This window comes from Echeneis naucrates, chromosome 10 (assembly GCF_900963305.1).
Source record: "Echeneis naucrates chromosome 10, fEcheNa1.1, whole genome shotgun sequence".
NCBI classification, from domain to species: Eukaryota; Metazoa; Chordata; class Actinopteri; order Carangiformes; family Echeneidae; genus Echeneis; species Echeneis naucrates.
In genome coordinates, this window is record NC_042520.1 from 18,294,863 (window position 1) to 18,311,356 (window position 16,494).

The 16,494-nt window shown below is 41.8% G+C and overlaps 1 protein-coding gene across 1 annotated transcript in view; it reads right to left on the reverse strand.

The window, feature by feature from the left end:
• The window catches only part of LOC115049723 (connector enhancer of kinase suppressor of ras 2), a 57,988-nt gene that overhangs the window by 24,788 nt on the left and 16,706 nt on the right, over nt 1-16,494 (reverse strand). The window contains exons 3-9 of the mRNA XM_029512192.1: nt 14,948-15,150; nt 13,800-13,887; nt 12,665-12,706; nt 6,837-6,956; nt 4,034-4,093; nt 3,830-3,898; nt 566-712 (exon numbers count right to left, since the gene is read on the reverse strand). Of these exons, the coding sequence (XP_029368052.1) occupies nt 566-712; nt 3,830-3,898; nt 4,034-4,093; nt 6,837-6,956; nt 12,665-12,706; nt 13,800-13,887; nt 14,948-15,150 (729 nt within the window). The remainder of the gene's footprint in view (nt 1-565; nt 713-3,829; nt 3,899-4,033; nt 4,094-6,836; nt 6,957-12,664; nt 12,707-13,799; nt 13,888-14,947; nt 15,151-16,494) is intronic.

Below are 16,494 nucleotides of genomic sequence, written 5' to 3' on the forward strand. Positions count from 1 at the left end.
GTACTAGATGCTGAACAGAGGGTTCAGGCTAAGTTATCATTTTCATTCAATTTCAAAGTACAATTATAAGAATGGATTTGCTCAGATTTGAATTATCTTGGTGCTAATATATTCTTATGGTATGCAAAACTTTCCCGCAGGAGGAGGTTTAGCTTCCAATGGCTTTTAAGTATGCCAGCAGTACAGCGAGAGATTTGTTGAAATACTCAACAGGAGGACTGATGCAAGGTCAAAAAGTGTTCAAGTGTCTTTTGAAAGTATTTGTTTAAGATACCAGTAGGAGAGTGCAAAGTGTGGGCAGTCAAAACAAGAGCTGACAGTGAGTGAAAGATAAAGCCAGAGATACACAGCTCGCTGTACGCACTGCTAAATAATCCTCCCTCAAATCCTTCACTGAGTGTAAGCGGTGTGCAGGTATAAACATGAAAGGATGGCGTGGAATATTGGACAAATTTCAGTTTCTCGCATGTTTGCTAATCTTTCAAATAAACAGGTACATGGGGAGGAAAGACTTTTCAGCTTGACGCTGTAGTGTCAACTGTGTCCATGTGCTGCTGTTGTTTACCTGCAGGCCCAGTGGTTTCCAGCGGACGTTCCTGAGCAGAGCCGGTGTGGAGCTCAGAGTGTTTTGGGGCCTTTTCTTCAGCGTGAGGATGACTCCACAAGGGTCCTCTCTCAAAGCGTTCACCAAGTTCTTCAGCTGCCAGCCCACCTGAAGAGCATACATACACCAGACTGTCCAACTGCTGCCAAACACACACAGACACACACAAGCTGTACACAATGTACTGGGAGCAACCAAATCTGCTGAGGAAAACCACCACGCACAAATATTGTGCTTAATATTAACGACAACACACATGGGTTCTGATACAACCTGTCCAAAACACCATATGCTACGACATTTATTTATTTAAATTGGCCAGTATTACAGAGAGATGGAGAATGATAGCAAAGGAGGGAGGGGGGAGGGCCTAGGAAAAACAAATGACATTTCAATGAAGGTACTAACAGCACCATGTGACTACGTATAAAGGGCCTCACATTTTCACTCCTGAACAGTAAGTCACAGAGTAAAAATTTTATTTCACCACATTATTCCTTCATGTGAAATAGCCAAAATGAAGGTGTTAATTCTGATTGGAGTAACAAAATCATGAATTGCTCATCATGAAGTCTGACAAAATGCAGGTTAAAGAACAATAAACGAAATAAAATAATTAATAGTGAGAAAAAAGATATTATTTGAATGATGTGCTGAAAATATGAAAAAAGACCTAATCCAGGATTTTGTTAATTTCCAAAAATAATGTCCAGCATCAGCAAACTGTCCATAACCATGATGAAAGTATGCATTTTTAACATTTAGCACAAAGGTATAAGTTATCTGAGAGCTTTCTGGTTTTTGATATACATGATATGTTATTCAGGACCTTACTATTAAATAGATGACAAGGCTTAGCTTTTATCCAGCAGACCTTGTTGTTGTTATTATAGCACCAGACTCTCTAGTCTACTAGTCGTCTGAAAACGCAGCTATATTGAAGTGTAACCTTTCCCTGCCACCGAGGGCTAACTTAAGGTCTAAGTAAGCAAGACAGATGAGGAAAAAAGTGCGAAAGGATTGCTGACTGCAGCAATTCCTCATGGTTCCAGGAAGCCTGTCTCCAGGGCTCACAGCACTCCTGAGGTCATTCATTGGCTGCACTGGTCTCATCTACTGGAAGTGTCCACAGAGGCCTACACACGTACGCACACACACACGCACACACACGCACACACACACACACACACACACACACACACACACACACACACACACACACAACACACACACACACACACACACACACACACACAACACACACACACACACACACACACACACACACACACAACACACACATGCACAGAATTGCTCTGACCTCGCCATCAAGTCTTTACAGCCTGTTTCAGAATTTAAGGAAGTGAACTCAAACATGTAAGGAATGGTAGACACAGACCTGGATACTGAGGGGGTACCATTTAAAATATGTTCAAACCAGAGGTATCACCTTGTTTTGTACTCTTTGATTATTCATACTCGGATGAAAGTTTTTGTCAATTTTAATGAACGCTTTCTTTCTGTCGCTGAACTTGACATGACAAAAGGTTTTAATATTCCCTCAAAAATGTGATCATTCGTAAGCTACAGTATTGGCATTAAACCTCAATCAGCGTTGGACATTTTCAAGCCAAAGGTAAAGATAAGACAAACGAATCAAGTGAACTAAGGTGACGTAAAGAGGATCACAGTCAAAACTTCTTAACCCTTATTTGTTCCACCACAGTAGTGTCCTGCATACACTGTGCGGTGTGTGTTACGAGGAGACTGGTTAGAACTGTGTTACGCAAACATGCAGAGAGCAAAGGGAAACAGCGAGAGACTTACCAAAGTAATAATAGAGCATAAACTGCTGCTGGAGAGGTTTTTTGAATCCCTGGGGTCTTCATTATTTTCCCAGATGCTATTACCTCCACATAATTATGTTGCCTCTTCAAACAATCACTTTGTTATTTGAGCAAATTCCACATTTTACCTCAAAAGAGAAGCTGAGCTCAAAAGTTTTGAAGTGAGCCTCAAACAGAAGTTCATGCATAGACATGAAGGCAGTGGTGTTGCTGAATACGTGGGATAGTCCTACATAATAATTCTATAATGTAATGGAATTTGTCCATTCAATACTCACGATAATCTAATTTTCTAATATGGAGCCTTTGCTAGATAAATTTATAAGCCATGTTGTTGACAGAGAGTTTGCTGGGACTGTGTCCATCTTTCCTCTCCAGCAGTTCCTTCTAAGATAGAAAAAAAAAAGCAGTATTGACAGGAGACTGCCTTCTGGTGCTCTTCCCCTTCGCTCTTCTTTTTCCTTTCATCCCTTTCCTCTTCTCCCCAAGTCCCTCTTTCCTTCCTCCTCCCTTTTTTCATCCCAATCTCCCAGCTCTGCCTCATCACAGCACCCTCTGACTGCTTCACACCCCTTCCCCACATCATGGACACACACCCACCTCTGTCTCCCCCATGCTTATCTCCTCCCCCAGAGCGAGGGATCAGAGTGGTGAGGGTCTAGCTGAGGGAGTAATGAGGGGTTGGAGCCTAGAGCCTGGCAGCGTGTGATCTGCACTGTCACCCCGAGGAGAGAGAGTGGGACAGAGATAACACGCAGCAAATACGCATCAATCTAGTGCCTCACTGCACACCTTCGTGTGAGCAGCACCTTCCAAGACATATCAGGAAATACTAAACTAGGGAAAAGCACAAAAAAGATGTCTGCACAACCATTTTCCCCATCCCTTACAAATCTCAAATAAACGCTGGAACAAATCGTTTTGTGCAGAGCTGACAGCTCAACCAATCGACAGCACGCTCAATCACATGCACGCGCACTCACAAGCTACCGTTCCATTTTAAATGGCTGCCCATTTTCGTGCTTCTCTCTGATGTGACGACTTGAAGGCAGAAATACAACTATCAAGTCTGAAAGTGGAGCATGAGTTCACATTTTAAACCTGACACCTCTCTCAGGGTTTTCTTACAACAGCGGAAACAAATTTCAGAAAGAGGGCGCTGACAATCACGCCAGACCGAACAAAGGTCAGGTAACAATCGTCCTATAATCTGTTCCCACAGAAAGCCTAATTAGCCTACATAGGAGCACGGGCACAGGACAGGAAGCACCATGGTGGTGGCAGCTGCACTGGCAGACATCATGGACCTTGAAAGCTCCTCAGCCTAATGCAGCTTCTTCATCTCAATAATGTCCCATCTAGAAGCCTTTTAACTCACCACTGTCTGGTGGTTGACCTGGATCACCTCATCCCCTGCATGGATCTTCTTACACTGGTCTGCTGGAGACTGCAGAGGCAGAATGGAGATACTTTCAGGCAACACAGAAGTGTAGAGTCATTGCTATAGCGGGATACGAGGCCATAAAATGCGGCGGTTGATGGTGAAGTGATAAGCTGCTAACTGCGTGAAATAAAAACTCACATTCTCTGTGGTTCCAGTGATAACATGGAGCCCATCATATGTTGATTTGATGTACATACCCTGAAACAAAAGCACACATTGGCAAGACGTTCAGTATCATACAGAGGAGGAAATGAATGGAGTCCAAATTTATGGTTTTTAGACTTTTTGGATATTGTACATAACATGTATAGCGTGCACCTGTGATTTTTCTTCTATTTCTGTTTATGCCAGAACGATGGACTTGAACTCTGGTGAGGTTCAGGTCACAAAAGTGAAGGACTTTCTAGCTCAATCTAGCTCTTTTAACCAAATGATACTGGCCAAATGAAATTTCCCAGGTGTTCAGGAGGTTCAAGACTCGTCCAACTATACAGTAGCTCCTAACACACTGTAAGAAAAACATCTGCTTTTATGTTTGTCCTTGGAATTTTCCATGGGAATCTTTTACTATCTCACTATTCGATTCGATCCTGATTTTTGGGGCTATGATTCGATTCAAAACGATTTGATTCATAATGTTTTCTGCTTCAATCTATCAGTGTGCAAAGGATCCTCATGATCTACTCCAGTCTGCTTTGCAAGACAGAAAGACAAATGGAGTCATTAAAGTGTCTTTTTCACATTTATTAAGTTTTAAACATTTTGTTGCATAAAAGCCATATCACATATTGCTAAAAAAAGTGTCTCTTTATAAAAAAAGTAGTGCAGTTAAATATGGGTTCCTCATTTTGCAAACCTTGCACACTGTGACGCTCATGTCAAGCTCGGTCTTCCTGGGCATTTGGTAAATATGGCCCTATAAAATCTGCGATCACGGAATCATGGAATTAGACATTAAAAATGGAATTCATTATAAACATGGAATAACAGAACATTTTTTTATTTTTCCAGATTAAAAAGGAACTTATCTATTGGGAAAATGCTCCGAGCTGTGCCACTTATAATGCACGCCCCCCAACCCATGAATAAATAAATGAATGAATAAATAAATAACCTAGTGATGTCGCCCTGCAATAAGAAGGGTGTGGTTCAATGTGGTTTAACTGATTAATTGGAAACAAGTGATGGACTGAGCTACAACAAGGAACAGCAACCAGATTAGTAGATGAGACTAGATGAGACAGAGACTAGACCGGACCCCTGCAGAGAGTAGAGACTAGATGAGACACCGCACCCCCCTCCAAAGACTTCCTTCCCTCTTTTTTTCAGAATAAAAAGGAACGTATCTGTCAAGAAAATTCTCAGAGGGGGTCACTAATAATGCACGCCCTCCACCAGTGAAGCGGCTGTCTGAGTGCTAAGTCACTCACTGAGCTCAACACAAACAGGTTGACCATCATGTTCTTCAATGGAGATGTCAGTAATCAGTGGAAAACCAAAGAGCATGGGGACAGAAGAAATGATAAAGTTTACAGTGGATTTGATATTCCCACCAAAGTTGTGGGACACATTTCATTGTTTTATGTTTTTATGTTTTATGTTTTTGCTTAAATGTGTGGAAGCATTAAAGTTTTCAGTTATAACTGAAGAAGTTGTTTATATTTCATTACTCTCTGTCTCTGGGTTCAATTTATGTAAAACGCTAAAAACGGAATTCTCAAAAATTGGAAAACGAAAACAACAACAACAACAACAACAACGAAAAACAAATTTGGGAAAAATTAAACAGATTTTATAGGGCTCTAGGTAAAACCAAAATGAGTCCAAATGTTTGCCTTCGACGAGGACGGGGCTGGTTGAATCTCTCTTTCCTCCATCATTGTAGTTTCCTCTTTGTTTTGGTGCTTACTGCGCAAGTGTATGTTCCAGAACTGGCTCTGTGGTGATGTCAGGACGTCCCACATACAAAAAGGAGGCAGTCTGCCAATTAGTTTAGTTTTTTTTTTATCGATTTTGGGATGTTTTAAATTGATTCTGAGTCGTAAATGAGAATTGAGATTCTTATATGAATTTATTTTTTGGCAAACCCCTGGAATTTTCCTTTCAATTCTCACCTGATTCCTTTAAGACTGGACTTGAGTTGAGATGTAATTGCACAAGAAATATATAAATCTCAAATTTTGACCATGTAAGATAAATAATTAATTGAGAGAGCCTTGACTATTTAATTATCAGTGGCATGCATTGAAGAGACTTGGCTTTGCTTATGTAAAGACACTGATCGCAGCTTTTAACGGAGAATGGACAAATGCAATGTGGAAAAAAAAAAATCTAATACTTATTTCCTTGTGAAGATGACTTCAACTCTATTTGTCCCCAGGGACTTGAGACTTAACCTCAGACTAGATAATATTACAGGACTTGAGTGAGACTTTCCCAGAACATTTAAAGCTGCCTTAATTGATTTTTTTTTTTTTGGGGCAGCGACACAAGATGAAAACACAACACTGATATATATTATTGCCAAACTGTTGCTCATTTACATTTCTAGAAAGCATCAAAGGCACCCAAGCAACATTAGCATTTATTTTGATTATTTTTTCTGTTCTGTTCTCACAATATTTTACTGTTATTTTAGCTTTGGAATGGTCTACACCAACTCCTGGCAGATACATCAAAATCTCTAGGTTCTGAATGTAACACTGTGTTCCCCAGTTAGTAACTAACTTTGACATATGGTGTAAGGTAGGCAGCCTACAGTGGTTTACAAGTTTAAACAGTGGAGTTGTGGGCTCCAAAACGAAAACAACGAGCTTAAAGATGGAAAAATGAATAAATAAATAAAAGGTCTGTAGAGGTGAGAGGAACTGCAGAGCTTGGTGAAATGTTTCTGTCTACATTGGAATTGAATCTATTCCATTCGTGAAGTGCGTGTCCTCACCAGCCCTTCGCTGGGCATGATGCTGGTAAGGTGGACCACCTCCAGATGGGCAGACTGAGAGACCAGAGAGTCTGACGACAGAGAGATGATGTGGTCACATATCCCTGCTAAGGTCTTACACTGCAGGTAAAGAGAGCAGAAGAAAAAGGCAGAAAGGGAGAGAAAGAAAGAGAGACAAAAAGAGAAAGACAGAAAGTTATTGAGATTGGTTTTGGTCCTCAAGGGATGTTGTGACCTAGCTGGAGGAGGTTAACAGAAATCATTTCATCAGATTGTTCCACATTACCACTTCCATCACTCCAGCACACAAACTGTTTCCTGTCACAGTCTGTCCACAGGCATGCCCGAAAGACAACGTCACAGACGGAATAACACATCACCGATACCAGACTACTCCGAGGTGCCTAGATGACATTTCCTAACATCTGAATTACAGAGCACAGATTTCACTTGTTGTTTTTCGAATTTTATTTTATATTTCACCTTTATGTCAACGGGCACGTTACTGTAGAGTGGATGGATTATCTGTGCTGTAATTTGTTTACTCTGCAGTTGTATTTCTAGTACACATTCCTCACTTTGAGGACATTTAAGCAAATACTTCCAATACAAATGCAAGTTCATTAATCATCAGCAATATCTCTGCCTTCTAATTTTGCCTGATTGACTGCAATTGCTTTACAAAGAATGTTACTCTGGGCATCCTGCCTCATTGCATCGGTGCTTAGCACACTCATGCACGCAAACACACACACACACAATTGGAATGTAACAAACAGCCATGTGAGAGGGTAAACAGTTTATCTTCTACGTTCACATAAGATGCATGACTGATGAACTCTGTGTAAAATAATCTTCCCATCTCAATCCTAATGAGCAATTACAGGATTATTGCTGGTTATGAAATGAGTAGATCATCTTTAATACCCCCCACCACCACCACCACCACACACACACACACACACAAACACACACACGATGTGCAAGCAGTCAAACAAATATACATCATAGCTGAGACCCTGTGATTCATTCAATTTGAGAGAAAAGGTGGAGAATCTTCATTGAGCTTTATTTCTTATCCCCCTGTCTTTCTGTTTCTGTCTCCCAGACTGTCTCTCATTCATCCACAAACACACCATCACCCTGTTCTGGGTCAGTTATTTGAACATTACACTCCCGGTTCCTGTTCATTCAGTACTATTATGCCAAGGCTAACACATTATGTAATGGGATGCCCAGGACAGTTCACATCATCTGAAGACACCAAGCGAAATGATCTTTACTTAAAAATAAAAAGGAGCAGAAAGAGGAAAAGGAGAAAAGGTAAATAAAAAAACGTTGAAGCCTTGTATGTCTAATCCTGTCTATGGAGTTGTTTAGTAGCAAGAGAAGTGCCCAGCTGGAAAATGCACCAAGTGACAATGTTGGGGCTCTGTGCGCGTCTCACTTTAATCATTGGGCTAATATTCTTGACCTGGGATTAACATGGGGCCAAGACACAAAGACCCAGTCACTAGCACGGCGACGCAGACTCCTCTAGCTCTGACACACCCAGCCTTGATCTGACATGCCTCCAGGAGAGCATAGATTATAGGGAAGTTAACTTGTGTGGCTGGCTGGCGTGAGATTTAAAAGCAGTCAAACAGAAAGCCAGACATAGTACGCTGCCAAATGGATTAAGCCTGGCTGCACACCCCACCCACCCACCACCTCCCTCATTCTTATTTTCTCTTGCCCTTTCTTCCTCATGGACTCGCACCTTCTTTCTCGTGCACAAACAAAGTGTGATTGCGTAATTATTCATTTCCACGTGCACAAGCACACACACTGTGAACCTAAACCAAGACACAGAGAGTGGGAGGGAGGGAGGGGAGGGGGAGAGAGAACTGGAAAAGCAGGGAGGTGGGAGGGAGAGTCCGGGAGGAAAGGGGGAGAAAACAAGGGAAAGGGAGAACACACAACTAGGACAGTCTTATGTAATTCCTCTCATCCTTATGCATGCATGCACATAAAAACGCACACACTCATACACACTTCATGCTCCATCAGACACACAGACTCACACATGCTCATATCTTATCATTCTTCTTCTCTCGCTCTTTTTTTTTTTTTTTTTTTTGCAAGCACCCACAGAAACACATGAACAAACACACTATCCCTGTCCATCTGATTGCTGCAGGCTGTAGTCTGGAGGAGAGCAGAGTAGCAGTGAGTTTCGCATTATTGAGCAGAAGCTGACAAATGTAAAACTACAGCTACAGCAGCTACAGCAACATTGATGGGAGCATTAAACAGCCTCTGAACCCCTCACTGGACACACACATGGGGTTTAGCAGCTGGGAGCCTCGGCCATACTGGACTGCCTGGATCTATATCGATTCACATTTTACATATACAGCTTGACATTTTGCAATATACTATATATTTTCATTTTTCTGCCAAGACAGATGAGATGAATATTGCCACTTTGTACAGACTGTAAATATAAAGCTACAGCCAGGAGATAGTTAACTAAAACAGCATAAAATACACAGCAGGATGTCACGTTTCAGGTCGGTATATGTGATTACGTTCTACATTGTACTGTTCGTTGTCTGTTGTCTATAAGATAAAACATGTTAATTATGGAGTATTAATGGTACTGGAACGTACAAAATAACCAACTTTGTTGATTGTTTTGGAAGTCAAATATAAAAAATACAGATACAATACAGAGAATGCAGAAGCACGAGGGTAAGGCATAATATACAGTAGGATACAGTAGTACAGTAGTATTTTATATACAACTCAAAGAGAAGAAACTGCATAAGTATACGTTTAATTTGTTTTTCTGAAAAACAGACTAGAAACAATAAGCAGCGCCGTAAAACAAAAACACATCCACTTTCTCTCTTCATGCTGCCTCATTATTTCACACATAAACCTCCTGCACATAAGAGATTTAGTCATGTGGAGCTTTTTGTCTGACATTGATGGTTTTGTGTGTGTGTGTGTGTGTGCGTTAACAAAATAGATAAACGACGGTGGTGGCACCACGTCCCAAACTCTGAGGGGGGAGTGATTCTAACATACAGTCTATTTATTTACAGACATGTATTGTGTACATATATAAATATATATATTTAGTTTTTTCCCCATAAACATCTGGTTTGAGCAGTTTCCTTGCACAAAAGGCTCAAATATTTTTCTGTGAACAACCCCGGCCAACAATTTATTTCGTTCTCCACCTGACCTTGAATGGCAGCAGGAAGTGTCCCAGTCCAACTGTCAGCCCAGATCAGACACTAGCTGCTCACTCGGTTTCACACGTGGACACAGACAGTTCTACGCTATGCATGCACGCATACACACACATGCACGCATACACGCACAGAAACTAAACTAGAGCTTTTAAAAACAGCCTCAGGCTTGTTTGTACTTTAATGTGCACAATTTTGCGCCAAAAAACAAACTGTAATTCGGCATGCGCGTGCACAAACACACGCAGAAAGCACTTTACATACACAGACAGTCACACACAACTGCACACTGCATTAACAACGCAAGATTACAAAACCTATCTATTTACTTAATAATGTTTCATTAAAGGAAAGGTTCCACATTTTGGTTTTCTTTCTTGCCGAGACTTAGATGAGAAGAACACTCTTATGTCAGCTGGGTAAATGTGAAGCTGGGCGCAAAAGCTACAGGAGGACAGATAGCCCTGCTCTGGCCAGAAGTAGCATACTCAGCCAACTTGCTCGTCATAAAATTATTATAATGACAGAAAAAATCACAGAGAATAAGTTGTTTCCCAAAGTGTCAAACTGTTCCTATGAAGAAACATGGATTTTTCTTTGATTCTGATCAGAAGTAAACTCTGACATCATTTTGCTTCATTTTATTTTCAGCTGCTTTTCCGGTTCTGGGTTGCAGGGGCGGCAGTCTCAGGAGGGAAGCCCAGACACTTCTCTCAATCCACCTCTACTGGCACCTCTGGGAGGAGCCCAAGGCATTCCCAAGCCAGAGATGTAATCTCTCTAGTAGGTCCTAGGTCTGCCCCAGGGTCTCCGCCGAGATGGGCATGCCCAGAAAACCTCTCTTGGGAGGCAACAAGACCAGATGCTGAACAATCTCAATTGGCCCCTTTTGGTGTGGAGGAGGAGCAACTTTATTTTGAGCTCCTCACAGATGTCTGTGCTCCTCAACCCTATTGTATATTTAAGACTAAGCCTGATTTCCCCAAGGTGGGCCCTCATTTCAGCTGCTTGTGTCACTTCCCACTGGTTGTGACCATAGGTGAGGATCGGAATATAGATCGAGTGGTAAATTGAAGGCTTCGCCTTGCTGTTTATCTCCCTATTCACCGCAACAGACCAATGTAGCATTCCCATCACTGCAGACACTACGATCTATCTGCAGATCTTCCACTCCATTTTCTCCGCGCTCATGAAAAGGATCCAGAGATATTTGGGGATGCTGGATACTTGGGAACTCCTCCACTTGGGGCAACAACTCCTCCCCAGCCCAGATTGACTATACCCTTTTCCGTCTGAGGACTATGGTCTCAGACTTAGAGATGTTTATTTTCAATCCCCCCCAGCATGGGCGGAGGTCATTGGCCCACAAAGACAACAGGACCGTGTCGTCTGTGGACAGCAGTAACGGGATCCTTAGAATCTGCCCTCCCCATCATCCCCTCTGCCCCTTCGCTGAGGTTCTGGCTGGTTTGGAGAATTTTTTCATGGCCAAAATAAAATGTTGCTCCATGGCTTCACAGAACCCCTCCTATGCCAGAGTTTTCTGTCAGTTGCCCAGGAGTCTGCAAGCTATCCCTCACCTCCAGTGTCCATCAGCAGTTTGGGGGAATACAAAAAGGACTAGCACGTCTGTCCTGCTGCCACAACTCCAAATGGCTGCCTCGGCAATGGCAGTGTGCAATGTGGACCACTCAGATTCCATGTCCCCAGCCACTCCTGTGATGTGGCTGAAGCTCTGTCAGAGGCGGGAGTTGAAGACTCCCCTGTCAGAACTCTCCGCCAGGTGTTTTCAACAGACACTCACTATTTCTATGGGTTGCCGGCTTCCTCCCCAGCCATCTGATCCAACTCACCACTAGGTGGTGATCAGCTGACAGCTTAGCTCCTCTCTTTACCTGACTTTCCAAAATGCCATATGGCCATATATTCAATGATCAACTACGAAATCGATCACTGACCTGTGACCTAGGATGTCATGGTGCCATGTGAACTGATGCACACCCTTCTATTTGAACATTGTGTTAGTTATGGCTGGTCTATGACTAGCCCACAAGTCCAATAACTGAGCAGCGCTCAGGTTCAGATCAGACAGGCCATTCCACCTAATCATGTCCATTCAGGTGACACTTTCATGGGGCAATTGGGCCTTGAAGCCTCGCAGTAGAACGGCGGACTCACCAATGGGGATGCACCCATCACAGGGATTCCAAAAACAGTGGTGACTACTGTGAGCTAGTGTTTGGTGCAAAAGTGTTGGGGACCCATTCCCCAACCTGAAGTTGCAGGGACCAAACCCTCTCATTCATCAGGTTTAACTCGCACATTGACAGAAATCTGGGGGGCGACTAGTAAGCTCACACCTGCCCTTCAACTCCCATCCGGTGCAACTTCAGCAAAAATCTGAAATCTTGGAGATGAAATATTGGATATGCAAGTCTGGTAATCTTTTTGTGACTTAATTAACCACAACAACCGCTTTCATTGTTAAATATGCTAGTACCTTGTTTTACATGATAAGGAACAGGCCAGCAAGTTTCAATCAGTAATGATGTTTCAACAAAAGTCTGACTTTTTGCAACAGAAACTTACCACATGGAGAATCTTGTTCTCTGTCTCATAGACAGTGCAATCCTGTGAAAAGAGGAAGAGGGGAAAAAAAATTAGAAGGGCAAAGCATTAATGTGAATATCTGCACAGTAGCTCAAATATCGCCTTCCTCCAAATATAACAATGGCGAGACAAGGAAATAAAAGAAATGAGAGATGGATGACATTTACTTTTCCACTGGAGAGTGCCAGTCGTCAGCTATTTCTCACCTTCCACATCACGTACCTTACTTCATAATCCAAGCAGGCTAATACATTGGATATACCAGTTTGGGACTTGGAGCTTCATGAGCCTCCTCAGGATTTAAAAATGGCAGTATTTGAACATTACAGATTGTTATTTAATGATAGCTGATAGTTAATCTATTTCAGTGAGAGCAGCCCACAAAATCCACCAGATGTGCATGGTAGCGGTTAATTCATCTGTTTGATGCATTAGTGCGGGGAGCGCTGCCACCTTTGTCTGTCTTGCTGCACCCTGGCACCCACATGTTCGTTTGGCCCATTGTGCAGCTACGGTGGCCCCCTTCTCTTCACTCTCCTTTGGCTCTTGTAAGAGGGAATGGGTGTTATCTGCTCAGCTCCAGGACCCACTCTGGGCACAGGGACAAACACACTCTCACACCCACTCTAATCAGGCTCTTACAGGGAGGATATGGATGAGGTCCACGAGAGCAGACATAGTTTCTGTCCAAACAATGAAATCTCTACACTGTCAGAGAATGAATGTATGAACCTCTAGTTTCAGCTAGAGGGCGCGAAGGAGGACAGGAAATGAAAGTGACCCCGAGTTTGTTTACCATTAGATAATGGAGGGGCAAGATCTAACAGTATGTCAGTGAGTACATTTCCTAAGGCTGTTACTGAGGGCTGCTCATCCTAACAGCCATGCTACAAACAGCCTGAAGCAGCGGACATATGTTTCACTCATAATTAAATCTATAGGTATGAGCCGTAGAGCAGAGTACACTGTATCTGTATTGATGTTCCCAGGCCAAACCCACTTTGGCTTTGCCCTTTCAACTCAGACCCTGTTCTTTATTAAATGTGTGTGAGTATAAGGGTGATGCCATGTGTGTTAATCAAGTACTGTATGCGGGAGTGTACAGTATAAGCACCTGTTGGACAATGGTGGTTAATTCTAGACAGAGCTGCACGATGTTGTTCTTCAGTAATGAATACTCCGTCACGCTGGCAAATGGAGACCTGAAACAAAGCAAACAAAAGAGTTTATAACCTAACAAGTGCATCTGACTCCTCATGAACTTATTTTAAATGTGTGTATTGTTTTTAATCAGATGCTTCTTAGAATGGGAAATTGAGAAGTGTGTTTTTTTTTTTTTGTTTTTTTTTTTATTGCAAGACAAAATAGGACGCAAAATCAGCCTTGAAGGATACAAATGTATGAGAGAAAAGTATATTTGATTTTTAATTTATATTTTTTGTCTGTAAATAATGACTTTCTTACTCAGCAGAACTACATTCATTTTGTTCTGTTAATTTGTTTTCTAAAATTGAGATTTTAAAGCTGTGCGAGGGGAAGAAAATAATAAAAAAAAAAAAAATTCACCTTTCTCAAACTAAACTGATAAAGACAAACGACAGTGTGTTTGTTTTATACTGTGACTAGAAGGTGATGCATATCAGGGATCTACTAAAGCTCTACATTGCTTTAGTGTATGTGTTTTCCAATTGAAAGCTGATATAAATTCACACTCACAGCTTACAGTTGTATTATTTATCCACCTACGACTCCCTACTACATTAAAGGTGGCCACAGTAAGGGGAAAAGCTAAAAATGATTTCAGAATCATACAAACCATCTTGGGATGTATCACGTTGTATTGAAACTTTGCATTGAAATTTTTTAAATTGTATTATTGTTGAAATTTTGCATCAAAAGGAGACTGTAAAGCACTCTTATTGTTTTGTCAAATGAATTTGAATTAAGTGAAGTGAAGCTGCTTTTTTCTGTTTGTATTATGAGGATAGCTAACCGTGTTTAGATCAGAAACAGACTTCATCAGTGGGGAAGTTTAAAAAAGAACTTGACTTCAAAATGTATTCATTTCATTTTACTTAGTAGTTTTATTTATTTATTTATTGTTGGATTTTATTATAATCACTACTTGATGAGGACTCAGCATGTTGTCCCACAAACAGATTATTTCAAGGTACAGTACAGGCCAAAAGTTTGGACACACCTTCTCATTTAAATGAATAGGAAGGTGTGTCCAAACTTTTGGCCTGTACTACCTGTCCCTACCTGTCCAGCCATGCTAGAAGGTTCTTGGCAGCACCAATCAGATCCACTACTGAGGTAAGGAAATCATTGGGTAGCCTTCGGGAAGCTCGTCCATCATAGTGTCCGCCCCTCCGTCGGCCCAGGATGAAGTTCTGGAGGTTCTTTGCTGAAGCATTCAGCTTGTGGGACAAAGTCCGGAGGTTCTCTGTCTCCAGGCCGTAGTTCTGTAAGACAAGAAGAATTTGTCTTAGTAAGTTTGGTTAAAGAAAGGTAAAAGGTTAAAGACATATTGGGAAAATCAGTTTTTTCCAAGAACTCAATAGTAAAATCTTGAGCAATGAGGTAATTACCTTAAGTATAGCTACATTGGCTTAAAGTCTGAAAGTGTGTGTGTGTGTGTGTGTGTGTGTTATGGGGCGAGGGGGGCACAGCTATTTTGGTCAGCTGGAAAGCATCTAAGTTGAAACATTAAAGGAAAGCAGGCTAGCTGCCACACCTTAGTTTTATGCTAGAGTAGGATGACCTTTTAAGGTTAAAAATTCATTAATCCATATAACTCTGACCTAACAAAACAAACTGATATTTCTATATTTCAGCTGGTATATTGAGTCCTCAAACAGGAGTCACCGTGAGAATTGCTTGTGTTGCCGCAGGTGCTTTTAGTTTTAAGGTGAGGGTGGTAGATGGCAGGACCTGCTGCCGCCCTCGTCTCCCAGTGTTTGTGCTGAGCTCGGCTAATCCTCCCCCGGAGCTCCATAATTCAAATGCAAACATATCACAATGGTGTTGAAAGTCGTTTGACAACTACTGCCTCTTGAAACGTTGATAAAGGTTTTAAGAAATCCATTACAATTTACACGGACAAAACAACAACAACAACAATAAAGAAATTTACAGTAGAAAAAGTAATACCAAAATATGTAACAGTCTATGCTCTTTTTATGTGTTGAGTGAACAAGGACGAGTGATAACTGAAGCACAAATGGAAGATCTGAGTGGAATGAACTGATGGAAGAATTACTATCTCTGAATAACCATTTTCATAAAACAGCCGCTTTGTCCCCTAACACTAAGCTGGCTGAATGGCCCCTTGCATCACTGTGACCCTTTCAAATAAACACACACACACATACGCATATATATAAACACACAGACCCACTAAGCCACATTGTGCTCGGTGTCCCAAGGCACCTCCAGTCATGTCCTGCATGACAGAGCCTGATTCCTGCTGACACCAAGGCTACACACACACACGTGCGCACAAAAAGGCACACACACATACATATCCTTGTATAGTCAGATGCACAGGCTGAACTAGACATATCTATTCCTCTCCTGCCTCTAGATCTGTTCTACTCAGTCACGACCACAGTGACTACAAAGGAGTGAGGGCTTCACAGTGGTGGAAACAGAGAGAGAAATGAGGGAACTGACGAACTAAAGAGGCTGAAGACAAGAGGGAGAGAGAAAGAGAAAGCACCCAGCTATGCATCTCACTGAAACTGGGTCATGCAGACACTGTGTTCTGTATAATCTTCTGTACTCTGTGTGAACATACATGTATGTAT